The sequence below is a fragment of the Cladophialophora immunda genome (genome assembly GCF_000835495.1).
Source record: "Cladophialophora immunda strain CBS 83496 unplaced genomic scaffold supercont1.3, whole genome shotgun sequence".
In the NCBI taxonomy this organism is placed as follows: domain Eukaryota; kingdom Fungi; phylum Ascomycota; class Eurotiomycetes; order Chaetothyriales; family Herpotrichiellaceae; genus Cladophialophora; species Cladophialophora immunda.
This window is the reverse complement of record NW_015622543.1, coordinates 4,278,702-4,300,015: the sequence shown is the minus strand read 5'-3', so window position 1 is coordinate 4,300,015 and position 21,314 is coordinate 4,278,702. Positions and strand designations below refer to the sequence as shown.

Genomic DNA, 21,314 nt, shown 5'->3' with positions numbered 1-21,314 from the left:
TGGAAGTTGGCGGGATCAGCAGGGCATTCCAAGGCCCGAGCTTTGCCATTGTCATCGCAACAGGTGAGACCAGGATCCAATCGCAGGGGACAAAGTGCCTGCGACGTCAGTCAGACTGGACAAAAGCAACTTGCTCCCACCTGTCCCATCTTAGCCTTCCTCCCATCCTCGAGCCTCAGCGTATCCGAGACAGCTGCCTCCTATCACGATGTCCAACGCGCTGAACGAAGACAACACGCCTGACCTCAAGGTCGACGAAAGTCCTATCTCCCCCATTGAGCGCCGGAACTCTCTCGAGAAACACCTGCAGCTGCGCCCTGATGCCCAAGACCTGAAGAATCGCAACATCCTCCTTAACAGCAATGTTGCTCCGTGAGTTTACAGTCCAGCCTCTCAAGAAACGGCGCTTGTTTTCTTACTCTGTGTGGAGGGCCCTGCAAGCGAAACAGCACGAACTCGAGCGTCAGCAACACTCAGACAATCTAAGGAAGCAGCTCGAAAAGCGACCGGAACGTGATGAATTGGTCGAACGTAGGAGTGGGTCCATACGGCAGCGTCGTCGCCATGCTCACACTCTCATAGGAAACATCCTCCCCGAGTCAACCGCTGCCCCAGCCCTGCAAGCCAACCAGAAAGCATTGGATAGGCATATGCGGGCAGACAGTCTGGAGCATAAGATTCAGCAACGGCCCAAGCCAGAACAGCTGGTGAAGGAGGGCATTCTGGAGGCTGATGAAGACCCGACTCAGCCATAAGAAAAGAAAGGCTGGAGATCTGAGGTACACAATTTTGCGTGATTCTGATATACAAGGGTGGCAGGGTATCACGGACATCAGCCAGTGGAGGACCGATGTACAAATGCTTCAGTAGCTCTCGAGATAGCCCAGCATTTGAGCAGACGCGAGGAAGCAGTCTGCTGCGAGTTGAGAATGGACGCTTCCTTTTCACTGTCTCTCCGTTGTTTCCTGGCTGTCCCTCCCTGCATCACCGGACGAAGTATCTGGTTTCCAGCCCTTGGGTCTCTCTTTGCCTCTTACTATCATTTGGTAAACGCCGTTCTCCACCTTCTCTACAGACTCTCTCGTTGTCTTGAGCTTGCCGTCGAAAGCTTTTGCTAGGCTGTGGATTTTGACCGCATCTAGCGCCTCAAAACCTGCACGCAGATCTTGCATGTCCGTCAAGATCGAGGACTTTTGAGACGACTCTGCTCCTCTGGATAACCCAGGCAACTGCCCGTTTGTGGCCATGGACGTGATTGCAAAGCGCATCAATTCACCTGTCATATCGAACAAACCAAGTACGTAGTCATCGAAAGTGAGGGAGATGCCCTTTGGAAGCTGTGTCTGTGCATCTTCGAAATTCATGACTTGTTGAGTTTCCAGGTAGCGGTGAAAAGTGACGGCTTCCATGAACTCTTGAATGCCACCACTGATGTTTCCGTGGTAGCGATATGCATTGATGCCTTGTAGGTCTGGGACGACGCTCTGGAACAGGTCACGGATGGTGGTATACATGGGCGCCGTTTGCTTGGATATCGAGGCATGTATGGGTTTGCCGAGTTCACGAACTCTGTGTGACAGCTGTGAGCTACTGTTGCCGGCAGAGGTTATTGTTGCCTCACCTTTGTAATGCAAATATGCTGCCGACACTTGGTTAGGGTGATAGAATGACAAAGCACATAGACTCTGAACTCACATCTTCTTACTTTGAGCAGTCACGTCTCTTGACACTTTGATGATCTTTTCTCTGCGATCGTGGTGCTCATCAAGTTCAGCCCGGAAAGCTTCAAATATGGGGAGAAATGGTGACTTTGTCTCAGACGAAAGGGACTCATCGTCGCCCATTCCGCTGTGCTTTCTCTTTACCCCTGCCATGATGAACCTTTGAGATTGTGAAAGGCCAACGGGAATACACACCTTGTCAGGAAACAGGAGACAAAGTCCTGGGGTCGCTGCTGGGAGCTGTGAGGAGGTTATTCAAGTTGTCTCGCTGCTTTAAGTGAAGTAAGGCTGAACAGATTGTTGCTAGGCGTGATGTCGTTGTCAATTTCGACTTGACGGTCTCCTCGAGAATATTATGGCTGCTTCTTTTGCAGTGTGGTGTCCTAAATCTGTGCCGTTCAAGAATGTTTCGCGTCCACCCTCCCAGAGCCTGACAAAACGCCAGCGTCCACTACGAAGCACGAGGCACTAATGCGGCCGCCCTGCGGAGACTGAAATAAAACCTCCAATGGACATCAAACCGTTGTTTGAAATCGCCTCGCCTGGACGCCTTCAAAATGTTTGCATACTCGCCATAGGAAAGGAGACCTGACTCGATCCTACCTCGTTCCTAGGGAACAACACAAGGCATGCTGCCGGCCTCATGGCTTCGCTCCTAAAGTCCCTCCTCTCATCCCGCGCCACCGTCTTCACCTCAGCCTTCCTCCTTCGGGCCATCCTCCTTGTCTATGGCATATATCAGGACTCGGTTTCCGCCCTGAAATACACGGACATCGACTACTACGTCTTCACAGACGCCGCCCGAGCCGTATCTAGGCATTCATCTCCCTATGACCGTGCCACATACCGATATACTCCCCTTCTAGCATGGATTCTGTTACCCACCAGCTGGGGAGGACTGTGGTTTCATTTCGGCAAGACGCTGTTTGCTCTGTCCGATCTGATCGCTGGATGGCTCATCCTGAGGCTTTTAAAGAGACAAGGCCTGGAAGAGCAACGAGCTCTGCAATACGCCGCCGTGTGGCTCCTGAACCCAATGGTTGCAAACATCAGTACACGCGGAAGCAGCGAAGGTCTCCTTTGCGTTCTGGTCATGGCTCTGCTCTGGGCGTTTGAGACCAAGAAAACTATATTGTCAGGACTGCTGCTGGGAATGTGCGTTCACTTCAAGATATACCCTTTCATTTACGGAGCGAGCATGCTGTGGGCGCTGGAGACACCTTCGGCAAATCCGTCCGCAACAAATCTATTGCAACCTGTTGTACACTTCATCAACAGGAGCCGCATTTTGCTGCTTTTGACCTCGATATCAACCTTTACTGCGCTCAATCTCCTCATGTACAAGATCTACGACTTTCCGTTCCTCCAACACACGTTTCTCCACCACTTGACTCGGATCGACCACCGACACAATTTCTCCCCGTACAATACCCTTCTTTACCTCTCCTCGGCGCAGTCGGCGAACCCAACGCTTGCACACCTGCGCTCATCAATCTCCTTCGAGTCTTTCGCGTTCATTCCCCAGCTCCTTCTCTCCACGATCCTCATCCCCATTGGTCTAGCAAAGCGCGATCTTCCAACAACCATGCTGGCGCAGACCCTCGCTTTCGTGACTTTCAATAAGGTCTGCACGTCGCAGTATTTCCTCTGGTACCTCATCTTCCTGCCACTTTACCTGCCCAATTCGTCATTACTCGCGAGGCCCTCGCTGGGGCTAACGGCTTTGGCTCTTTGGGTCCTTGGGCAGGCGATCTGGCTACAGCAGGGCTATCAACTCGAGTTCTTGGGGAGGAGCTCTTTTGTCCCGGGCCTCTTCGCGGCAAGTCTCGCTTTCTTCGGGATCAACTGTTGGATATTGGGGCTCGTGGTGGGCGACGTTGTTGACAGGTCTCCAAGCTCGACCGCGACAACTAACGCGCAACGAGGCACCAAATCTTCGTCACCGACAACAGCCACGGGAACGGGGGCTACAGCGAGCGTCTCCGAGCTCAAGGCGAGGCCACCCCGCGACAGGCCGCGTGGGAATGCTAGCATCGACACGAGCGGGATTGCCAATGTGCATTTAGGGCCGAGGGATCGAGTGTTGAAAAGCAACTGAGCCCACACAGCGTGAGCGCCTGCGTCGCATGAACCGGGCACATCAGACCACGGAGGGGCTTTGGAGAGTTAAGGGACTGTGCGACTAGTGACCATGTCAGAAACTCTCAAAGGACTCGTCCGAGACCGTTGTGTGAGGGTGAAAAGCAAAATGTGAACTTTTTTGGTTTCAAAAGAGCATAATCCCGTCCGGATACACACACATTACCCACCAATATTCTCCCTGCTGGTCAATCTGGGGTTTGATCTTCAATCCAAGTAACCTCCCGTCCAATCCATTTGTTTCACCCAAAACATGTAATCCAGCAAGCCCTATTCCTGTGGTCGGACCAGATGTCTTCCGCCGCCTGCACAACCGAACACCTTCCTCGAACGCTATCCCCCCGCCATATTTTCTCGTAAACAGAGCCGTGGTACTGTGGTAATCAAAAGCCGAGTTCACGCCATGCAAAACACAAACGACGCAGAGAATCGCAGCGCAACACAGAGACGGAGCAAAAGCCCCTTGATTGCAGATCGATGGCTGGCAACGAGAAAAAGATGGCTTCGGACCCAAGCAAGAAACTTTTTGCCCCCGCCCGACCTTTGTCGCTCCTGACATTAGGATTTCCTCATCGCATCAATACATACACGGCTCGTCACTTGCTGGCCAATTGTCCCTCCGTCCAGAATATGCAAAGTTAGATCTCGTGGTCGACAATAGCTGAGGTTGCAAAACTCCCAATGTTCGTCCAAAGAGCCAAGCAATGCCCTCAACGCCGCCAAAATGGCGTTATGAGCCTCCGAGCGGTCCTCTGTTTCTGCATGGAAGACAGCTCAAAGGAATGGGAGCTCAACCGCCCCTCGCGTCAACAAGAATCTTATAGCTGCTCGTCTTGATACTTCGTGGCCTCCACTTTGGATAAAGACTGCTGGGTATGATGATTCCCAAGGGATTTGTCGGAGACGCCGGTCCAAGACCACCATCAGGAGGCGGACCCCCAATGCCAGTCGAGGGAGGATTGGAAGAGCTCGACTCCGAGGATGACGGCTTATGGTAGCTCCCTGGACACTCGATCCCCTCACCCAACTCCTCGTACTCAAGGTCAGGCATCAACTCGCTCAGCCTCTCCACAATCTCCTCGTTCCAAACACCGTACACCCTGCCCTTTTCCAACAGCCAGTACGGGTTTAATAGCGTGCAAGGAGAATCCAAATCAATGTATCTGATTCTCACATACTCCAAATTCGGGAAAAGAGGCAGCGCTTCGACGGTGTTGAGGACCAGGCGTTCAAACGCCTTGATGAAGACGAGATTGGTGATTCCAGCACCATCGGCGATGACACCGCCCAATTCGTGCGTAAGTGTTTCTCCGGTGGTTGGGTCGGTTGCGGTGACTCGTTGCCGACAACACGATTTTACCACTATCTCGAGATGCTTGAGTCTGGGTTCCTCTGTTTTTTGCGCTTGAGAAGAGAGGGCAGAGCACGCGCTAGTCCACAGACACTCGCAGATCTTTCCCGTGAATGAGAGTGATTCGAGTTGTGGAAGGACACGACCGAGGTGCTCGCAGAGATGTCGTTGTACACCACTCGACCCAGGAGCAAAGCTTGAGCCAAGTGTCGTTGTATCTTTGCTGTACATTCCATCAAGAGAGATGTTGACATGACGAAGTCTCGAGGGGAGATATGTGAGGATGTCATTGATCGTGGCGTCCGCCTCAACACGAGGTCTCGCGTAGCCGCAATGCCACTCCTCAACGTTCGGCAGAGCATCCTCAATAGTCTTCCAATGTTGATAGTTGCGCATTATATTCCAGGCACCACGCATAGCGAAGGTGCGAATATTTGGTAGTCTGTCCAGACGCTGATTCGGGTCAGGGAAGAGTGTTTTTGGAAAGTGCCGAATCATGTTGGACTTCTTGCAGTGGCCCCCTTCTAGTGTGAACACACGGGAATCAGGGAAGAAATCGTTGATGTGCGCAAAAATTTCCGATAGTGTTGCAGAGTAGGCACATAATTTGAAGCTGAAGCCTAACAGATCGGCGACTGGGGTCAGATCTCTTCCGTTTGCCAGATGCAAATGGGGATAGAAGTCATTGTTTTGTTCTGCGTCCGACATGGGGAGGATCGGGTTGACAGAGAAATCATAAAAGGGGGCCTTGTCTCCCCAGACGGGTACCCAAAATTCGATATGGCGGACGAGCTTCCTCAAATGGGGATGAGAGCTGAAGAAGCCCTCAGACTCTTTCAGTCCAGCCCGCGTACCCTTGATCTTGATATGTCGGTATATGCGCTCTTGAACTAGATCGCGCCAGACTGGTGAGACCAGTGCAAAGTCCGAGACCGCCTTCCTCCGCGGATGTCGCATCAGGGACGAAACGCTCTTGCCCCGCAGTGATGTTGATCCGGCGTAAACAGAATGCATGTCCCCGAAGATGAAGTCGAGGACTTTGCCTTGGACTTCGAGCGGCAGGTCATTTAGCGACGGTTGAGGTTTCGAACCGCTTTCTTGAGGCACAGACAGATCACTCCCCTTTTCTCGGCACGAGTCTCCGGCATCCAGATACGGCGACTGCGTCGCGCGAATGGTTACCACGCCCACCGTCTGTCCATCTTGACGTGAAGACTCGACGCCGAGGTCGACGACCGAAGCTACTGAAGGAGCACGCTTCCGAGGCGTTACTAGAGGGAAAGCCACATCTGATCTGGACAATTTGGTGGGCGGCACCGAATGCCTTTCGTGTATTTCTTGCGGCTGGCTCGAGTCGTTGTCCATGACCACCTCTTGCAACAGCATCTTGCCCGGAGACGGTCCCGGCTTCAAATGCCGGTGCTACTATAAGCGTGACCCTCCAGCGAGCTTCCAACAAACCGGTTGGGCAAGGGAACGCTATGACACACCCGAACAGTTATCGCCGGGTAGGTTCAGACTTGAATGCTGAGCGGGCAGCTGAAGGGACTCGGGGGAGAAGTTTCTGCGATTCCGCGGTCAAAGAGGTGTCGGCGCCGGAGGGGCTAATGCTGGCAAGGGCGAGATCGTTTCGGCTGGTCAATTCAGAGTGATTTGCATGGTCTGGAATGAGAAGAACGCACCCAGGCAAAGGGGGCTGGTCAACAATGTCGTCGGTTCGATTATCAGGCGGCTGATTTTAATTGCGCAGGACACAGCCACAAGTGATCCTGAGAATGAATGCACTGCCACCTAAGACCCGCATCTCAGCCTTGCCAAGGGTCTGGAGATTTCCACATCCGCGGGGGACTCCGCTACAGCGATGGATGAGAATGAAGCTATCTCGAGTCTCGAGAGAGAGACTCGACAGTCAATCACCTGAAAACTGTAATCTAGACAGCGAGTTCAAGGCGGAAACATGTGGTCGTTCGGAAAACGAGTGCCACGTCAAGCGTCAAGATAGACAGCACTGTCGTAAGTTTCCGCTATACTGCATGAAGCACGCAAGAATCATGAGAACGGACGACACTTGACGAGCACCCTCAACCAATACAGATTACAGATTCGACGGTTATCGGAGAGAACACCGCCACCATACTGTAGACTCTCATATGAGCCTGCTATGCTCAATTCGACCACCTGTAGACGAATCCGACGCATAGTGACTTCGTTTCCATTGCTCCTTTCGCGGCTACATTCCCGACAAGGAAACGCCCTTCTCTTTCACTTCCTCGCCTGGTTGATTGACCGCCCGTGGTAACTGTCAATAGGTTCCCACGTGCACATGGCCGAGCATGTCGTTGCAGATTGTTGTTGCTGCACTATCCACGGTCGAGGAGGATTGGGTATATACATGAGCACCTCTCTAAGGCTCGAGGGGAAACAGAAGGCCGCCGCTGTTGGACAGACATCTCATGTGTCTGCAGTAGTTGACGTCAACATTGCTAGAGACCACCTCCTTTTGTCCTCCCCCCCTTTTTCAGCCACATTGTGCCAACTGTCAAGCGCGAGCCGAAGCTTGTAAGGCAAGGCGTACGCAGTAGCGGGTATCGTCACGGATTTCCAGCAACGGGGTTAGCTACTAGAGTGACAAATTCGCTCTCGGTTCGTCCCAGTCTGGCATTCCAGTGTCCCGGGGGCTCGAAATGAGACGGTCTGAAACGGGCCAGGCTGCGTTTAGGAGGATTAAGTCCTATTGATATTTGCTTCCCCTGACCGAACTGGACGCGTAATGAACGCCACACAAGGAGACGCAGAGTTGTGAAGCACGCCAAAAGATGGGAACAAACGAGAAAGTCGGAGAAGGGGGTTCAGCATCCCTAGGAGAACAGGCCCTTAAAAGCAGCAACTGCCAGGTGTGCCAAGGCTAGGAAATACAATCCCCATATGCTTAAAGTCGAATCGCTTTGGAGTCTTTTGGCCACAGCATGTTCGGTTGGCTTTGCTCGGTCCTTAGGTGGACAAGTCTTGAGAGGAGTGCGGTGCATTCGTTCTGAAATCGAAGCCATATGTCTAGCGGACCGAAACACATTGGCAATAAGGCGAAAAGCAGACCAGTCAAGGTCGATGGTTAATGTGGATGTCTTTGTGACAGAGTATGTCTAGCTCTTCTCCTTGATACTACTCCGAGCACTATGCTGTTGCAGATATTTGAACAAGCCTGCCCAAGGCCAGAAACGTCTACCCTCGTTTCTGACACATGCCGGATCATGTCTCTCACAGCCCACAATGCTGAGCACCATTCTGTCCGAGCTGCGCAGATATCGCTTGAGTAGATGAACAGTGTAAGCTCCAATCCCTATCCTCCCTCTTGCTGCCGGCGTCAACAAAGGATTTTGATCCATAAGTCCGAGGACAATAACCTCAGCTGGGAGTAGTCATGGCTGCTGGGCCTGGTGACAAACTGCATCTTGGGAGAGTGACAGTGGTTGCATTATTCGCCGTTACGGTGATGGTGAAGGACTCCTCCTGCACCAGCGCATCAGCAAAACGGCTTAGAAGGCGACATTTCAGGAGCGAAGTCGCCCCAGGATGGCGGCTTACCACGAAGATGTGACCGTATGGAAGGACCACAATGGTGTTGCAGCCATGACAATCGTAGACGTGGGAGGTGTAGGTGGTCAGGGAATAGTAAGTGCTTGTCGGGCCGGCTTGAATGACTGGGGCGGTGTATGCAGTGCTGGTGCAGTAGGCAGCTTCTGTCAAAGTGCTCGTGTACGTGCTGTCAAAGTCAGTAAGCTCAAGCACCAAGCAAAGAAAGGACATGCTTGGTTTGTGCACCTGAGGATTGAGGTCGCCAGTGCCTGAGCTTGGACGATCAATGCCGTCGTCAAAGCGACCAGCACAGACCGCACGGAGAGCATTTTCGCCGTGTTTCTGTTAACAGAAGAATCGAAACCGAGTTTGTAGACAAATGGATCACTGAATTCGTGGGAGTGTCAGAAGAGAAGTGGAAGCTGAAAGAGAATGGGGTGAAAAGAAGAGCGAGCCCGAAGGACCAGCCCTGAATCCAGCAGAATTCAAGGCTGCGGCAAAGAAAGGCTCAACTTGGTGCTCAAGGAATGTCCAGCCCTAATGGTTGCAACACAATTGCGTCGTCAGCCGACGAGTTGAGAGTTGGGTTTCGAGATTACAAGGACATGATCAAGTTGTGATGGTGGATGTGGCAGAATCACAGAGAAGATATCAGCAGGGGACTATTGTGCCCAAACCCGACCAATCTCCAGCAATCAGGCTTCCATGTGTTATGCATTAAATTGTCATTTGTATCATGCAGCCTTTGACCCAGCTTTTGTAGATTCCAGCAATGAGGGGTGCTACTGTACAATTGCGTTCATCGAGCATGGTGAGCTCGGAAGTGCTGCGCCTAGTGATATAAGCCAGCCCAAAGAAAGTAAGTCGTTGATTTCTTTCGTCAATGTCATCCATCACTTAATGCCCCAAAGATGCAGGACGGTCTCCATTCCCCTCCATTACTCTCCGTCTTTCCCCAGTGTGCTTACTTCATCTCCTCCCGTGCGAGGTGCTGTTCATGCTCGCGTTCCAATTTCAGGCAACAGGTTGATTGTAGCGAAGACGGGATCGCTATGATACTTAATCCTCGTCACCAACCTGACCAAGTCAGCAAGAGCGTCTAGGCTTCACTGTCATCACCCACTCGGAGGGTTCCTTGACTGCCAAAGCCTTGGGACCAGAATCCTTCGAGAGATGGGGAGCTACAGGTTGTCAGCAATGTTCGGCAGCTAACTAATCAGTTAAACATACGTGCTCGACATGCTGTCATGGGTGAAGAGAAGCCAAAAACTGAAGACCTGTGTCTCATCAGCGGCTATCTTTGAGAAGGGAGTGGAAAGAACTCACTGGTTTGGCAAGAATGTCGAGAACCGCGTAAGCAATGATCTCGGAGTCGATGTCAATGACGTGGCCACCTTCAGCAAGACCCCAGATGCTGTCATTTGTCAGTAAAGAGTTGCAAAGTGGCAATTGGGGGCTTACATTGGGTAAAGGAGCCACACAATAAGGGTGTAACCAGCAATGGAAGCATAGAAAGCCTTGGTCTTGCTATCCTTGCTGGCAACAGCCTCACGACCATTGGCGGCAAGCTGATAGACAATGACGAGGAATGCAATGCAAGCCCAAGCGAACCAGCCCCATTTTTGGCTGACATGGGCCTGACCAAAGGCTGCGAAGAGTCCACAAAGAACCATAACGACATCAGCAAAGATGGCGACCAGGATATTGGCGCCGCTGAGACCCGCAAGAAGAGCGAGGTCGAGAAGCAGCAGCGGGGTTGTGATGCTCCAGTCAACATATCTTGCCCAATACACCTCACGACGGTATTCCTGCTGGGTATTTGGGACTTTCTTGTGGTGTTCTGTCACAGTGTATGAGACAAACGTGGTGCCATCACCGGTGGCCATAGCAAAGTAGGACAGGAAAGCAATCGTCGTGATGAAGGAGGTCAAGATGTGGAAGAGCCGTTTTTGCTGTGTTCACCCTTGTCAGACCAGATCATGCGTTGCGGACGGACTCGCGAGACTTACCACCGGGACGCGGAAAGCCATGCCATAGAAGGCAAGGGAAGACAGGGCCATGAGCACGACGACCACCCTAGAAGACTGTGAACAACCTGCATCTCTTCAGGAGCAACATGAAGCATACCACAAAGTTCTCTTGCCAACATCACCGGCCTCCACGTAAAGAGGAGGAGTTGGGATGACGGTCGGGATGGGAGCCACCGAAGTGGAAGCTGTAGGAGCGGTCTTCAACATATCTGGATGGACAATCATATTGCTGGGTAGCAGATGTAGCGTTACAGAGGCGTATGCTTGAGTACGGAACGATGAGGCTGGCAGTGAACAAGACTCGGAGACCTGGGAGAGATTTGAGAAAGGACGGAGAGATGAGAAATTGAAGTACGAGTTTTCAAGGCAGCAGTCAAAGACGTCAAGGGAAAGTCGGGGGGAGAAACAGCTTCGCTCGTTGGTTGAAACCAGAGAGCGTGATGGAATAGCCAGAAGGAAGCAGCGATGACGAAAAGAGTACCTCCCCAGCAGCACTCGGTGGCACTCATTGGACCCTTGAGCGGCAGTCAAACCACCACGGCTTGACACTGCGAGAAATGATAGTTGCCGTGTGATCAGATGGGTCGAGGTCGAGACCCTTTGATTGCCCGGTGGAGAGAGTGAGAGAGATGAGTGGTCCTCACTTTCTTACTCGGATGTTTCTTGGACTGTCACAGCAATACAGCAACCTGTTGTGCAAGTTGGATGCGGGGGTGCTAGGCGGACCACTAGAACATCGGCACCATGGGCATGCATCGACCAGGATGTGTCTCCCGGGGGGGGGGGGCATCGGTACCAGTTAAAGGAGCCAATCACTCTAGGCGTCGCCCACATTCAGCCACGCCCCTCTCCCTTCTGCACCTGCTCTGCACAGCACTTGGCCTTGTTTAGCTGTTTGACGAGCAGCTGTTTAGCTGCGGCTTGACCCGCCGCCAATGGCACAGCTGCTCAAGTTTCTTCATCCAACGGTGAGGAGAGGATGCGGCACGAGAAGCTGTCGACACCATGCTATTGCTCCGTGGTGACTCTCGAACCACGGCCTTAGCTGGATGTGTTGTGTCGAGTAGAGAAGACACGGTGTTCACCAGGAGTTATGACAGCTGCCGGAAAATGGCGGCTCACGTTCTCGTTGGGCGAGGGACAATACCAGGACAGCCTCAAGCAGAGCAAAAGTCGGTGGACGAGTCAGCAGCAGCCATGCGTCACTTGATGACGTCGATCATTTACAAGGACGGGGCAACAACTGGTGACGGAATTCTGCAAATTACGGAGTACTACTGCCCGCTTCACTGTAATTTTGGTAGAAGGCGGACGGCGGACAATCGACATCATCTCTCTGCACGCACGTCGATGCTGTCTTTCCTCTTTTCCCTTCATCTCATATCTCAAATTCACTCGTGGTTCAGGCAAGGCAACGGCGTTGAAAGAGCCAGTTCCTCTTAGTCATTCTCCCACACCATCCATGGCTTTACCCCGCAATGAAGCAGGATCGATCGTCCACCCAATGGCCACAGCAGTTGCAGCATTGCTGGGGGCTGCACGTCAAGCTCTAATCACCTCTACAAGATCCCATGACCCCCCCTGGCAAATGAATTCCCCAGAATTGATGCTGCGATCGGGCCAGCAACACCAGCTGCAAGACGATCTCGTGCTTCGATGCTGCCAACTGACCCCACGCCACCCTTCAAATGCAGTTGCTTGCATTTGACATTGTCTGCGCGGTTCTCCGTGGATCGCAATGCATGCGGGAATCCGTCTCGGTTCGGCAATCCGGTATTCTTTGATTATTGGTACAGCGCTGAGTGAGTCGATATCTGCAGTTTACTTGTACAGCGAACTTCTAGATCCTCCAAACATTTATTTTTGGTATTCCGTAACCGCATCTGTACATCGGCCACAGAGTAAGGGCGCCTCCTTTTCTGCTGGCCTCTTCTGCTCCGGAGGTGCAACCACATATCTCCAGCATCGGTCGCATTTGAGACCATGAGGACTCTTGACAATCACCTTCCCTATCTTCTCACCCCCAGGCGAGACAATGTCACTTGAGAATGACCAATCAGCACGAGGTTCTGCACTGGGCTCTGGAGGAGTAGTCTCGCCCACTTCTGTGGGGATGATCTCGGCAGAGGACACCACCAAGAGTTCCTTCCAAGTATCCTCGGGAATGCTCGAGAGGTCAACGTTCTTCTGTAGAAATATCGAGACGTCGGAGGCCAGCGACTGTCCCATCAGTTTCTGCGTTCGCGCTATCTCTTGAGCTGCTTTGACGCTTGAATTGATAGAAGCGACATACGGCAACACAGTCTCGAGTCGCCGATCGTGCCATTCCTCGGGCAGATGTGACCATATTCGTCTCAGCGGGTGCTCTAGAGTCTCCTTGTACCTTTCTGAACTATGCTCCCAGCTTTCTTCCACCAGCAACGGCGTAATCGGCCCAAGCATGTTTTGGAACTGGCAAAGAATGTGGTGAAGCGCAGTCTGGGCACTTAGGCGCCTGGGAGTCGCAGGCATGTCGCAGTAGAGAACATCCTTGATCCCCTCGAAGTAGAAGCTCGAAAGATCAGTCGTCACCCATCGATATATAGCGCCTGAGGCTTTGTGGAATTCAAAGTCGGCGTATGCTTTGCGCACCGAGGTGAAGGTCAGATCAAGGTGATGCATTGCGATTTGGTCCAGCCGTGACATCCGCTCATACGGGACGACCTTCCGAGGATCAAAATCCGCTAGCATGCCGAGCAATATCTTGAAAGTCAGGCGGTATTTGTCGAGCATGCTGTGGACAGACGACACGACGGTTTCGCTAATCACGACGTCCTTGGTCCACTCACTGGACGCTGCCCATAGTCGCAACGCGTCTGGGCCGAGTGGATGGACTTCGCGCTTCTGTTTGGTTTGTTTCGCAGGAGCTGCGAATCCCGAGATTATTTGGTCAGGGGCAATGACATTGCCTAGCGATTTGCTCATCTTCTTGCCTTGGGCATCCAAAGTAAAGCCATGGGTCGCTAAAGTGCGGAAGGGAGCGTGCACTCGATGTCCCGACGCGGAACCGGAATCCGAGGTTGACTGCAAAGACTTCTGGTACGCAATATTCGTGAGTAAGCTCGACTGAAACCACCCTCTATGCTGATCGGTGCCTTCGACATAGACATCCGCCACTGGTGTTGCCTGTGACCGAGACCCACCAGACACAAGGTCATCCTTGAGCATGAGCGTCCAGCTTGTTCCACTGTCAAACCAGACGTCCATCGTGTCAGTGCCTCGAATGTAGTCTGAAGCGGCTCCTGGCAGTCCTGGCACAATCCAACGGCTGTCGTCTTGAGCATCAGACCACCAGGCATCGATCCCACGCTCGTTGATGGTTTTGATGATGTGATCAATACTCTGGGACGTGAGAACTGCGTCACCAGTGCTCTTGTGGTAGATGGCCGGAATCGGCACGCCCCAAGCCCTCTGTCTGGAGATGCACCACTCGCTTCGATTCTCTACAAAACTCCGCAGTCGCGCTTTGCCGGTCCCTGGAAGAAATGTTACGGCGTCGAGAGACTTGAGCGCATCGGTTCTGATCTTGGAAACGTCCGCAAACCATTGGGCTGTTGCGCGGATGATGACTGGCTCTTTGGTGCGCCAGTCGATGGGATACTTGTGGACATAGTTATGCTGGTGGACTAGTCGGTTGTTCGCTCGCAAAAGTTGGAGGACGCTCTCGTTGCCCTTTTTGAACACCTCTTGTCCCGCGAGGAGACTAGGATCGTCGGGTGATGCGGTGTCGTCGAAGCGGCCAGAATTGTCGACCGGAGCTTTGACGGAAACGGTAGAGACTTTGATCAAGGGCTGCAAAGCCTCGTAGTCTTCCATACCGTGACCTGGCGCGCAGTGCACAAGTCCCGTACCGCTCTCAGCGGACACGAAGTCTGCATGGATGATGGGGCGATTTGCTGCTTCACTCCCGAAGTGGTGCAAACCAGAGTACGTACTCTGTAAGAGCACATCAATGGGAACATTTTCCATGATGACTTCCACGCTCTCTCCGATGCACTCCTGAAGGTACGTCAACCTCGACCGGGCCACAAGCAGCGTGCCATGAGTGTCTGATTTGACGAGACAATATGACAGAGACGCGTTGATTGCGATTGCTTGGTTGGCGGGGAGAGTCCAAGGCGTAGTCGTCCAAATCAAGGCATGAACAGGACCATCCGAGAACGGTTCAAACCTGTCTAATGGGAACTTGACCAAGGCTGCATTAGAGACATGATCATCTCGGTACTCGAGTTCAGCTTCCGCAAGCGCAGTCCCCGAAGAAGGCGACCAGTAGACGGGCTTATGCTTGCGGTATATCAACCCATACTCTGCCATCGCCTGAAACACAATCAACTGCCGCAGCTCGAAATCTTTCTGCATGGTCTTCCAGTGATTGGCCCAGTCGCCCATCACAGCCCAGGATCGGAAACCAGCCATTTGTTTTTCCACGGTCTTGTATGCGAACTTCCTTGCGGCGCTTCGTATCGAGACGGGATCGACACCTTGTCCTCGTTCCCAGCCATGCTTCTCCAAAGCTTTGAGCTCGATTGGCAACCCATGACAGTCCCAGCCAGGTACATAGTCCACCCGCCGGCCTTCAGCGAGCCTGGAGCGACAAATAATATCCTTCGTGATCTTGTTGAGAGCATGTCCGACGTGCAGGTCTCCGTTCGCGTACGGCGGCCCGTCGTGGAGAACAAAGGTGTCCGAAGAAGGCCGTTCCTGGCGCTGCCAGGCATAGAGGTCATCTGCGCATCTTGGAAGATATCTGGCAAGGTCTGCGGGCCTTGGCCGTGGTGGGAAAGTCGACGAGGGAAGACGGAGAGTACTTTTCAGAAATTTGGCCGCATCTTTCAGAGGTGCTGGCATAGCACAAAGATACCATGCCAAAAAGCCACAGCCGGGACAAAACGTAGCCAGCCACCCGTGTATCTACGAGACAACTCAGGGTGAGGAACTGGTTGGTAGAGGGAGATAATTTGCTCCTTTGGCGCACAGCTCAAGAAAAACCGACTTGCGCGAAAACGCGGTTTGGACAGCGCGCAAGCTCCGCAGCGAATTGAATATAGAGTGGAACATATTCTCGTGAAGCGCCATTCACACGGAGGTAGGTGGCTCGGTGGGTAGTCAATACATGGGAAAAGTCCGAGTCTCTCGGCAAACAACCATCTCTTTAGTCTGCAACAGACAACCTGAACACTTCTTGTCGTCCTCGAGCATCCCTAACCGATTATACGGCGGTTTTCTAAGAATCAGGTTGCTCGTTGCAAAATACTTGGGGAGCAGGCGTCCGCGCAAAGATTCTAGAGGCATATTGCATTATTCACTGGAAAGAGACATGGACTATGAGAGCTCGACAATAACGTGCACTTCGACGATGGGAGGAAGATGCTTAGACTCGCACCGCGCCAGCCGTGTGAATGCAGGAACCCAACACCACAAACGCCCTCGCTAAAAGCAATGCCACCAATGCAGCCCGCGTGAGATCGTCTCCGCAGTCGTGAAAGACAGGCATGTCCCGCTCAAGATTTGCCTGATTCTGATGTTTTGGATTGGATCAGACCACTACTCGGAGATACCCTGGAGGCCCATTCCCTGAAACGAGTTTAGCACACATACTTGGAGTCAATAGTTGTCAACGAAACTTACGTCCAGCTACCATCGTACAGCCTCCGGTCGTGCTCTGAGCCGAACTCCGCCTCCTTGAGGGCCGCCTCGATGATGGCTGCGGTCACGCCAGTGCCGCAAGTGGTAATGAATGGCGTCTTGGGGTCAAGGTGCTTGCTCTCAAAAACCTTTTTCAACTCCTCCTGAGGCAGCAACGCCTTGGTCTCGGGATCCAGCAACTCCTGGAAGGGCAGGCTTGTTGAACCAGGCATGTGCCCGCTTCGGATTCCGGCTCTCGGTTCTGGTTCTGTACCTTCCCATCTACCTTTGGACCGAGCATCGAGTATCTGAATCTCTTCTGAACCCTCCTTTCCATAGTCGTAGCCTATTGTTTTCATCTCCGCAAATTTCACCACCATGTCGGTATTATACGCGGGAACTGGATACTTGGTGATGTTGGGAACTTCTGGAGGACCAGTCTCAATAGGGTAACCTTCCTTGACCCAGAGACGGAAATTGTTGAGAATGTGGACTTTGGGGTGGCCATAAACCCGCATGGTCCAGGCCACACGAGGAGCAGAGAATAAACCGAGCTCTTCAGTGTCGTAAACGACCACTTCATCCTCCCGTCGGACTCCCATCTTGGACATTGCGTCTGCAAAGGCATCGCAGGTAGGGAGCATGTGTGGCCATTCCGACTCTTGGTCTTTTATCTCGTCAATGTCAAAGAAACGAGCAGTGGGTATTCTCTTCTTAAGGAAAACCTGGAGACCTGTTCTTTTCTCGGGATCGTTGGGCATGAACCAGGCGGCACAGATGGGGATGACTTTGGGGGCCGTGGAGATGGCAGTAGGTGCATTCTTCTTTAGGGCTTCGTCGAGCTCCTTTGGTGTCACCAGGTACGACGAGAAGCCTCGGCAGCGCATGCTGGATATGCGATGGAGATGTGCATTCAAAGGACGACGAACTCCGCATCGCCAAAGTGGCATAGAGCCGAGCGAGACGGTCATTGTGCGATGGACCTATTGATCATATCATCGTTGTGTGAGGATCGGCAGGAAACTGGGCCATGGCTGTGAATGTGCTAAGGACACAGCAAACAGTAGAATGGAGATAATGGTTATGAGTAACAAATCTGAGCTTTGCTGGGTATCATATCTAAGCTCCGAGCTTTTCCTTTGCTACTCCGCATCTGACGTATTAGTTCATCTGGACCCGAAGCCACAAAATCCAAGGCCCGCACCGGCGGACTGCAGGCCTTTGACGCGACAATGTCCACGCGACAGCCATGTGACAACCATCAACCCTCCAAACTGTCGGTTCAAGTCTACACAAACATTGCGCGCAACGACTTCGACTTCGACCTCGACGCGATCCAGCCAAAATACTGCCTAATACTGCCTACATATCCTCCTCAACCAGACTATCTTTCTAGATTCGCAGTGAGATCTGCTTCGGCATGAAAGTCAAGATCAAGACATGGCACGCGGTGGCCACATGGCGTTGGGACATGCCCGAGGACGAAGTCTGTGGCATCTGCAGAGTCCAGTTTGACGGCACTTGTCCTACATGCAAGTTTCCCGGCGACGAATGCACACTTTTGATGGGAAAGTGCGGCCACTCATTCCACATGGTATGTTTGACGGTTTACGGCTGCCAAAACCAAGCTCACCTGAACAGCATTGTTTATTAACCTGGATACAACAAGAGTCCGCCAAGGGTCTCTGTCCAATGTGCCGTCAGAGTAAGTATTGTTCAGCTCACGACAAGATGCCGAAAACTAATATTCTTAGAATTCGAATGGAAAGACGGTAATCAGCAAGCACCGGCGGTGGAGACTGGTTGAACATACGCTCATCGTTAAAGATATGCACATCCAACACAGACTGAGGTTTTGGTGCCGAACACAATGACAACGTCTCATCAAGTGTACACCTCTTCTCGACGACAGAAGACCGGAATATGTCGGTCGCACGAAGTATCTTTAGCCGGGGCTGAGGACTCAAAAGTTCCCCCTGCATGGACCCCGGATCACTGCAGAATGCCGACGCAATCCATCGACGATGGACTGGGTATAACGACGAACTCGACGCTAATCGGGGAGACTGTTCTTTCGGTGTCATGGATCAAGTTTATCCGGACAGATGACCTCGATTTGAGGGGGCAGAGCAGCACTACTCCCTCTAGGTTGCTAAGTCTGCTTTCGTAGAAGACGGCAGACGACCTAGACACGGTACCGATACTTGTAATTGGCGCACTCTGTGACATGGAAGGGGGTCTCATGGGCTTGTTTGTGGAGCTGGCGTGTGTGCAATATACCTTGATATCACCCACGGTGACTGTCGGAAGGCACTGAATTCAACTTTCTTCCCTTTCCCCCTACTTGTTTCAGAAGATAGTTGCAAGCACGATGGCACCTGCTGGAACTTGCTGCGTATCTGGTTGAGCCCAGTCTACCAGCGCGGGAACCGCAACGTTGTAATTGCACACTCCACCTGATGTATCAATCTTGCTGGAGGGTACAGTATCGATCGTAAAAGCAGCGTGATTCATGTCCACCTTTTGTTCCGAAGCGGCAGTCTGGGTTAGCTAGCCCTTGGCTTTCGACATGCGGGTCGTAAGTTTTGTCACTCCGCAAAACCTGGATCACTTGAAATGTTCTCTCAACTTTCCGAACTTCTTTTGTCCTCCTAATTGAATGAAACACTTCTTGTAAAACTGCTCTTTGCCGCAACATAGGAGAGTTGGCACTTGAACCACAACCTGCGCATACCTTTCCTCACTTGCACCGAGTTACCTAGCCAAATCCGCCTCTGAACCAAGTCTCCCACATTCTGAGAGGAACAGAGGACAGAAGTCCTGAGTTAGCAGGGTCAAGATGGATCAAGCGGCTGCGCAACCTCGGAAATGCCCCGGTTTGAATTGCGAGAATGACGCATCCTCTCTACAATGTCCCAAGTGCAAAGAAATGGGCGTTGACAGTTTCTTCTGCTCACAAGACTGCTTCAAGCGGAGTTGGGTAGGCTGACCTCTGGTCTTTTGTAAGAAAGACTATGACCCATGGAGAGAATGGAGATTGCTAACCTTGCTTTCCAGGCTGAACACAAAGTTCTACACAAAAGTACGAATCCCTTCCGCAATTTCATTCCTCCAAAGGTTGTGTCTAAAGTCGATCCAGAAAGCGGTCACTTCAACCCATTTCCTACCTATCCTTTCACCGGTCCTTTAAGGCCTGTATATCCTCTGTCTCTGAAACGGGAGATCCCGAAGTCGATACCGCATCCAGAATGGTCGCAGGACGGTATACCCAGATACCCATATGTCCGCAAAAACAACGTCCAGACACTTGATGAAAAGGGCATCGCGGGCATGCGCAAGGTGTGCAGATTAGCTAGAGAAGTCCTTGATATCGCCGCCGCCGCAGCGAAGCCCGGGGTGACGACGGACTACATTGACGAGATTGTTCACAACGCTTGCATCGAGCGCAATGTAGGTTGGGCATTGTCGACTTTGCGACCAAGGCTAACAGGCTATTCTAGTCATACCCTTCCCCTCTGAACTACAACCACTTCCCGAAGTCTGTCTGTACCTCCCCGAACGAAGTCATCTGTCACGGCATTCCTGACCAACGAGTTCTCCAAGACGGCGACATCCTCAACATTGACGTTACGCTGTATCACGAAGGCTACCACGGCGATCTGAACGAGACGTACTACATCGGCGACAAGGCCAAGGCTAATCCGGACAACGTCCGCCTCGTCGAAACCACACGTCAATGTTTGGATAAGGCCATTGAGCACGTCAAACCGGGAGTCAAAATCGGCGACTTTGGGGACATCATCGAGAAACACGCCAAATCCCAGAGTCTCAGCGTTGTCAAGACCTATTGTGGACACGGCATTAACTCTCTATTCCACTGCGCCCCAAATGTGCCGCACTATGCGAAGAACAAAGCCGTGGGGAAATGCAAGGCGGGGATGACTTTCACGATTGAGCCGATGATTTGCTTGGGCAGTTACAAGGACAAGACATGGCCAGATGACTGGACGGCAGTCACGAGCGACGGAAGCCGCTCAGCCCAGTTTGAGCATACGTTGCTGGTTACGGACGATGGAGTCGAGGTCCTAACAGCACGGTTGCCGAATTCGCCTGGTGGTCCCGTTCCCATGCCAGGTTCTGCAGCGACAAATGGGGAAGTCAATGGGGATGCAGCGAAGGCTTGAGCCTGGTAGTGGAGAATTGGTAGGCATAGGGAACTGGACGGTTTCCAACGCTTTGATACCGGCTGAATGCGATCGGTGCTCATGACATAAATCTCTCAACGTTTCCGGAATGCTTAAGGACTTCGCCGATGTGGTGGTTGTTCATAGATATGCCTGGGACCTTCTGATGCTGTGCGATAAAATCCAGAACAGCCCACGTCCTCGAGGTTTCTAATTTTGTGAGCACAGCCGTTGGAAAGACACTTGTTCATTGATGTCATGTCTGTTTTTGATCCCCATGGCAATACTAGTCACAGCAAATACTGCTGTTGACGATTTCGCTGGCCGATGACATGACGCGAGATGTTCTTTACCGGGGACATTTGGTGCCCACGTGACGAGGCTGCGCAGAACAGGGGTTTGAGGCCCAAACAACGCTCGAAAAGGAGGAATTAGGTGAGGGCTTGAGGGTGTGAACGTAGCAAGCGGCATTGATCTATTCTGGCATTTCGTGGAGATACAAACGATTGCGAAATGTAATACCCTTCGTGGCCTTTTTGGGCCTTCGGAGTGTCTCCTCACTCTGAATGTCTTCGTTGAGCTCACACATTTTCGACGACTGACTGTCGTCCAAAAGTCTCTCCGTACATCACTTTCAAACGCCGCAGGGCCG

At 52.3% G+C, this 21,314-nt stretch overlaps 8 protein-coding genes across 11 annotated transcripts; 3 read left to right on the top strand and 5 right to left on the bottom strand.

The window, feature by feature from the left end:
* Nucleotides 1-46: 46 nt before the first annotated feature.
* Nucleotides 47-954, top strand: PV07_05903 (uncharacterized protein). Its single transcript, XM_016392830.1, has 3 exons — nucleotides 47-372; nucleotides 431-531; nucleotides 583-954. Exons 1-3 carry the CDS (start codon nucleotides 209-211, stop codon nucleotides 753-755), a joined length of 438 nt encoding a protein of 145 aa, XP_016250349.1. The 5' UTR covers nucleotides 47-208; the 3' UTR covers nucleotides 756-954.
* PV07_05902 lies at nucleotides 609-2,174 on the bottom strand. 2 transcript variants are annotated; one of them, XM_016392829.1, is made up of 4 exons: nucleotides 1,917-2,174; nucleotides 1,696-1,867; nucleotides 1,622-1,639; nucleotides 609-1,569 (listed from the first exon to the last, which is right to left on the bottom strand). In XM_016392829.1, exons 2-4 carry the CDS (start codon nucleotides 1,842-1,844, stop codon nucleotides 945-947), a joined length of 792 nt encoding a protein of 263 aa, XP_016250348.1. In that variant the 5' UTR covers nucleotides 1,845-1,867; nucleotides 1,917-2,174; the 3' UTR covers nucleotides 609-944. The 2 variants fall into 2 exon arrangements, with proteins under 2 accessions (XP_016250348.1, XP_016250347.1); XM_016392828.1 differs by having other exon boundaries at nucleotides 1,696-2,174.
* PV07_05901 (uncharacterized protein) lies at nucleotides 2,101-5,703 on the top strand. The gene has a single exon (XM_016392827.1). The coding sequence runs from the start codon at nucleotides 2,365-2,367 to the stop codon at nucleotides 3,817-3,819; it is 1,455 nt and encodes a 484-aa protein (XP_016250346.1). The 5' UTR covers nucleotides 2,101-2,364; the 3' UTR covers nucleotides 3,820-5,703.
* PV07_05900 (uncharacterized protein) lies at nucleotides 3,113-7,170 on the bottom strand. Its single transcript, XM_016392826.1, has one exon. The coding sequence runs from the start codon at nucleotides 6,595-6,597 to the stop codon at nucleotides 4,651-4,653; it is 1,947 nt and encodes a 648-aa protein (XP_016250345.1). The 5' UTR covers nucleotides 6,598-7,170; the 3' UTR covers nucleotides 3,113-4,650.
* Nucleotides 7,171-9,420: 2,250 nt separating this feature from the next.
* Nucleotides 9,421-11,431, bottom strand: PV07_05899. 2 transcript variants are annotated; one of them, XM_016392825.1, is made up of 7 exons: nucleotides 10,912-11,431; nucleotides 10,794-10,860; nucleotides 10,246-10,736; nucleotides 10,111-10,198; nucleotides 10,015-10,061; nucleotides 9,908-9,965; nucleotides 9,421-9,861 (listed from the first exon to the last, which is right to left on the bottom strand). In XM_016392825.1, exons 1-7 carry the CDS (start codon nucleotides 11,037-11,039, stop codon nucleotides 9,844-9,846), a joined length of 897 nt encoding a protein of 298 aa, XP_016250344.1. In that variant the 5' UTR covers nucleotides 11,040-11,431; the 3' UTR covers nucleotides 9,421-9,843. The 2 variants fall into 2 exon arrangements, with proteins under 2 accessions (XP_016250344.1, XP_016250343.1); XM_016392824.1 differs by having other exon boundaries at nucleotides 9,421-9,965.
* Nucleotides 11,432-12,071: 640 nt separating this feature from the next.
* Nucleotides 12,072-15,881, bottom strand: PV07_05898 (isoleucine-tRNA ligase). Its single transcript, XM_016392823.1, has one exon. The coding sequence runs from the start codon at nucleotides 15,699-15,701 to the stop codon at nucleotides 12,672-12,674; it is 3,030 nt and encodes a 1,009-aa protein (XP_016250342.1). The 5' UTR covers nucleotides 15,702-15,881; the 3' UTR covers nucleotides 12,072-12,671.
* A 213-nt stretch (nucleotides 15,882-16,094) lies between these two features.
* On the bottom strand, nucleotides 16,095-17,585 carry PV07_05897 (uncharacterized protein). The gene is made up of 2 exons (XM_016392822.1): nucleotides 16,482-17,585; nucleotides 16,095-16,427 (listed from the first exon to the last, which is right to left on the bottom strand). Exons 1-2 carry the CDS (start codon nucleotides 17,447-17,449, stop codon nucleotides 16,355-16,357), a joined length of 1,041 nt encoding a protein of 346 aa, XP_016250341.1. The 5' UTR covers nucleotides 17,450-17,585; the 3' UTR covers nucleotides 16,095-16,354.
* A 1,494-nt stretch (nucleotides 17,586-19,079) lies between these two features.
* Nucleotides 19,080-21,194, top strand: PV07_05896. Of its 2 annotated transcripts, XM_016392821.1 has the most exons (4): nucleotides 19,080-19,458; nucleotides 19,536-19,560; nucleotides 19,618-19,928; nucleotides 19,979-21,194. In XM_016392821.1, the coding sequence occupies exons 1-4, from the start codon at nucleotides 19,318-19,320 to the stop codon at nucleotides 20,660-20,662; spliced, it is 1,161 nt and encodes a 386-aa protein (XP_016250340.1). In that variant the 5' UTR covers nucleotides 19,080-19,317; the 3' UTR covers nucleotides 20,663-21,194. The 2 variants fall into 2 exon arrangements, with proteins under 2 accessions (XP_016250340.1, XP_016250339.1); XM_016392820.1 differs by having other exon boundaries at nucleotides 19,536-19,928.
* The last annotated feature ends 120 nt before the right edge of the window (nucleotides 21,195-21,314 follow it).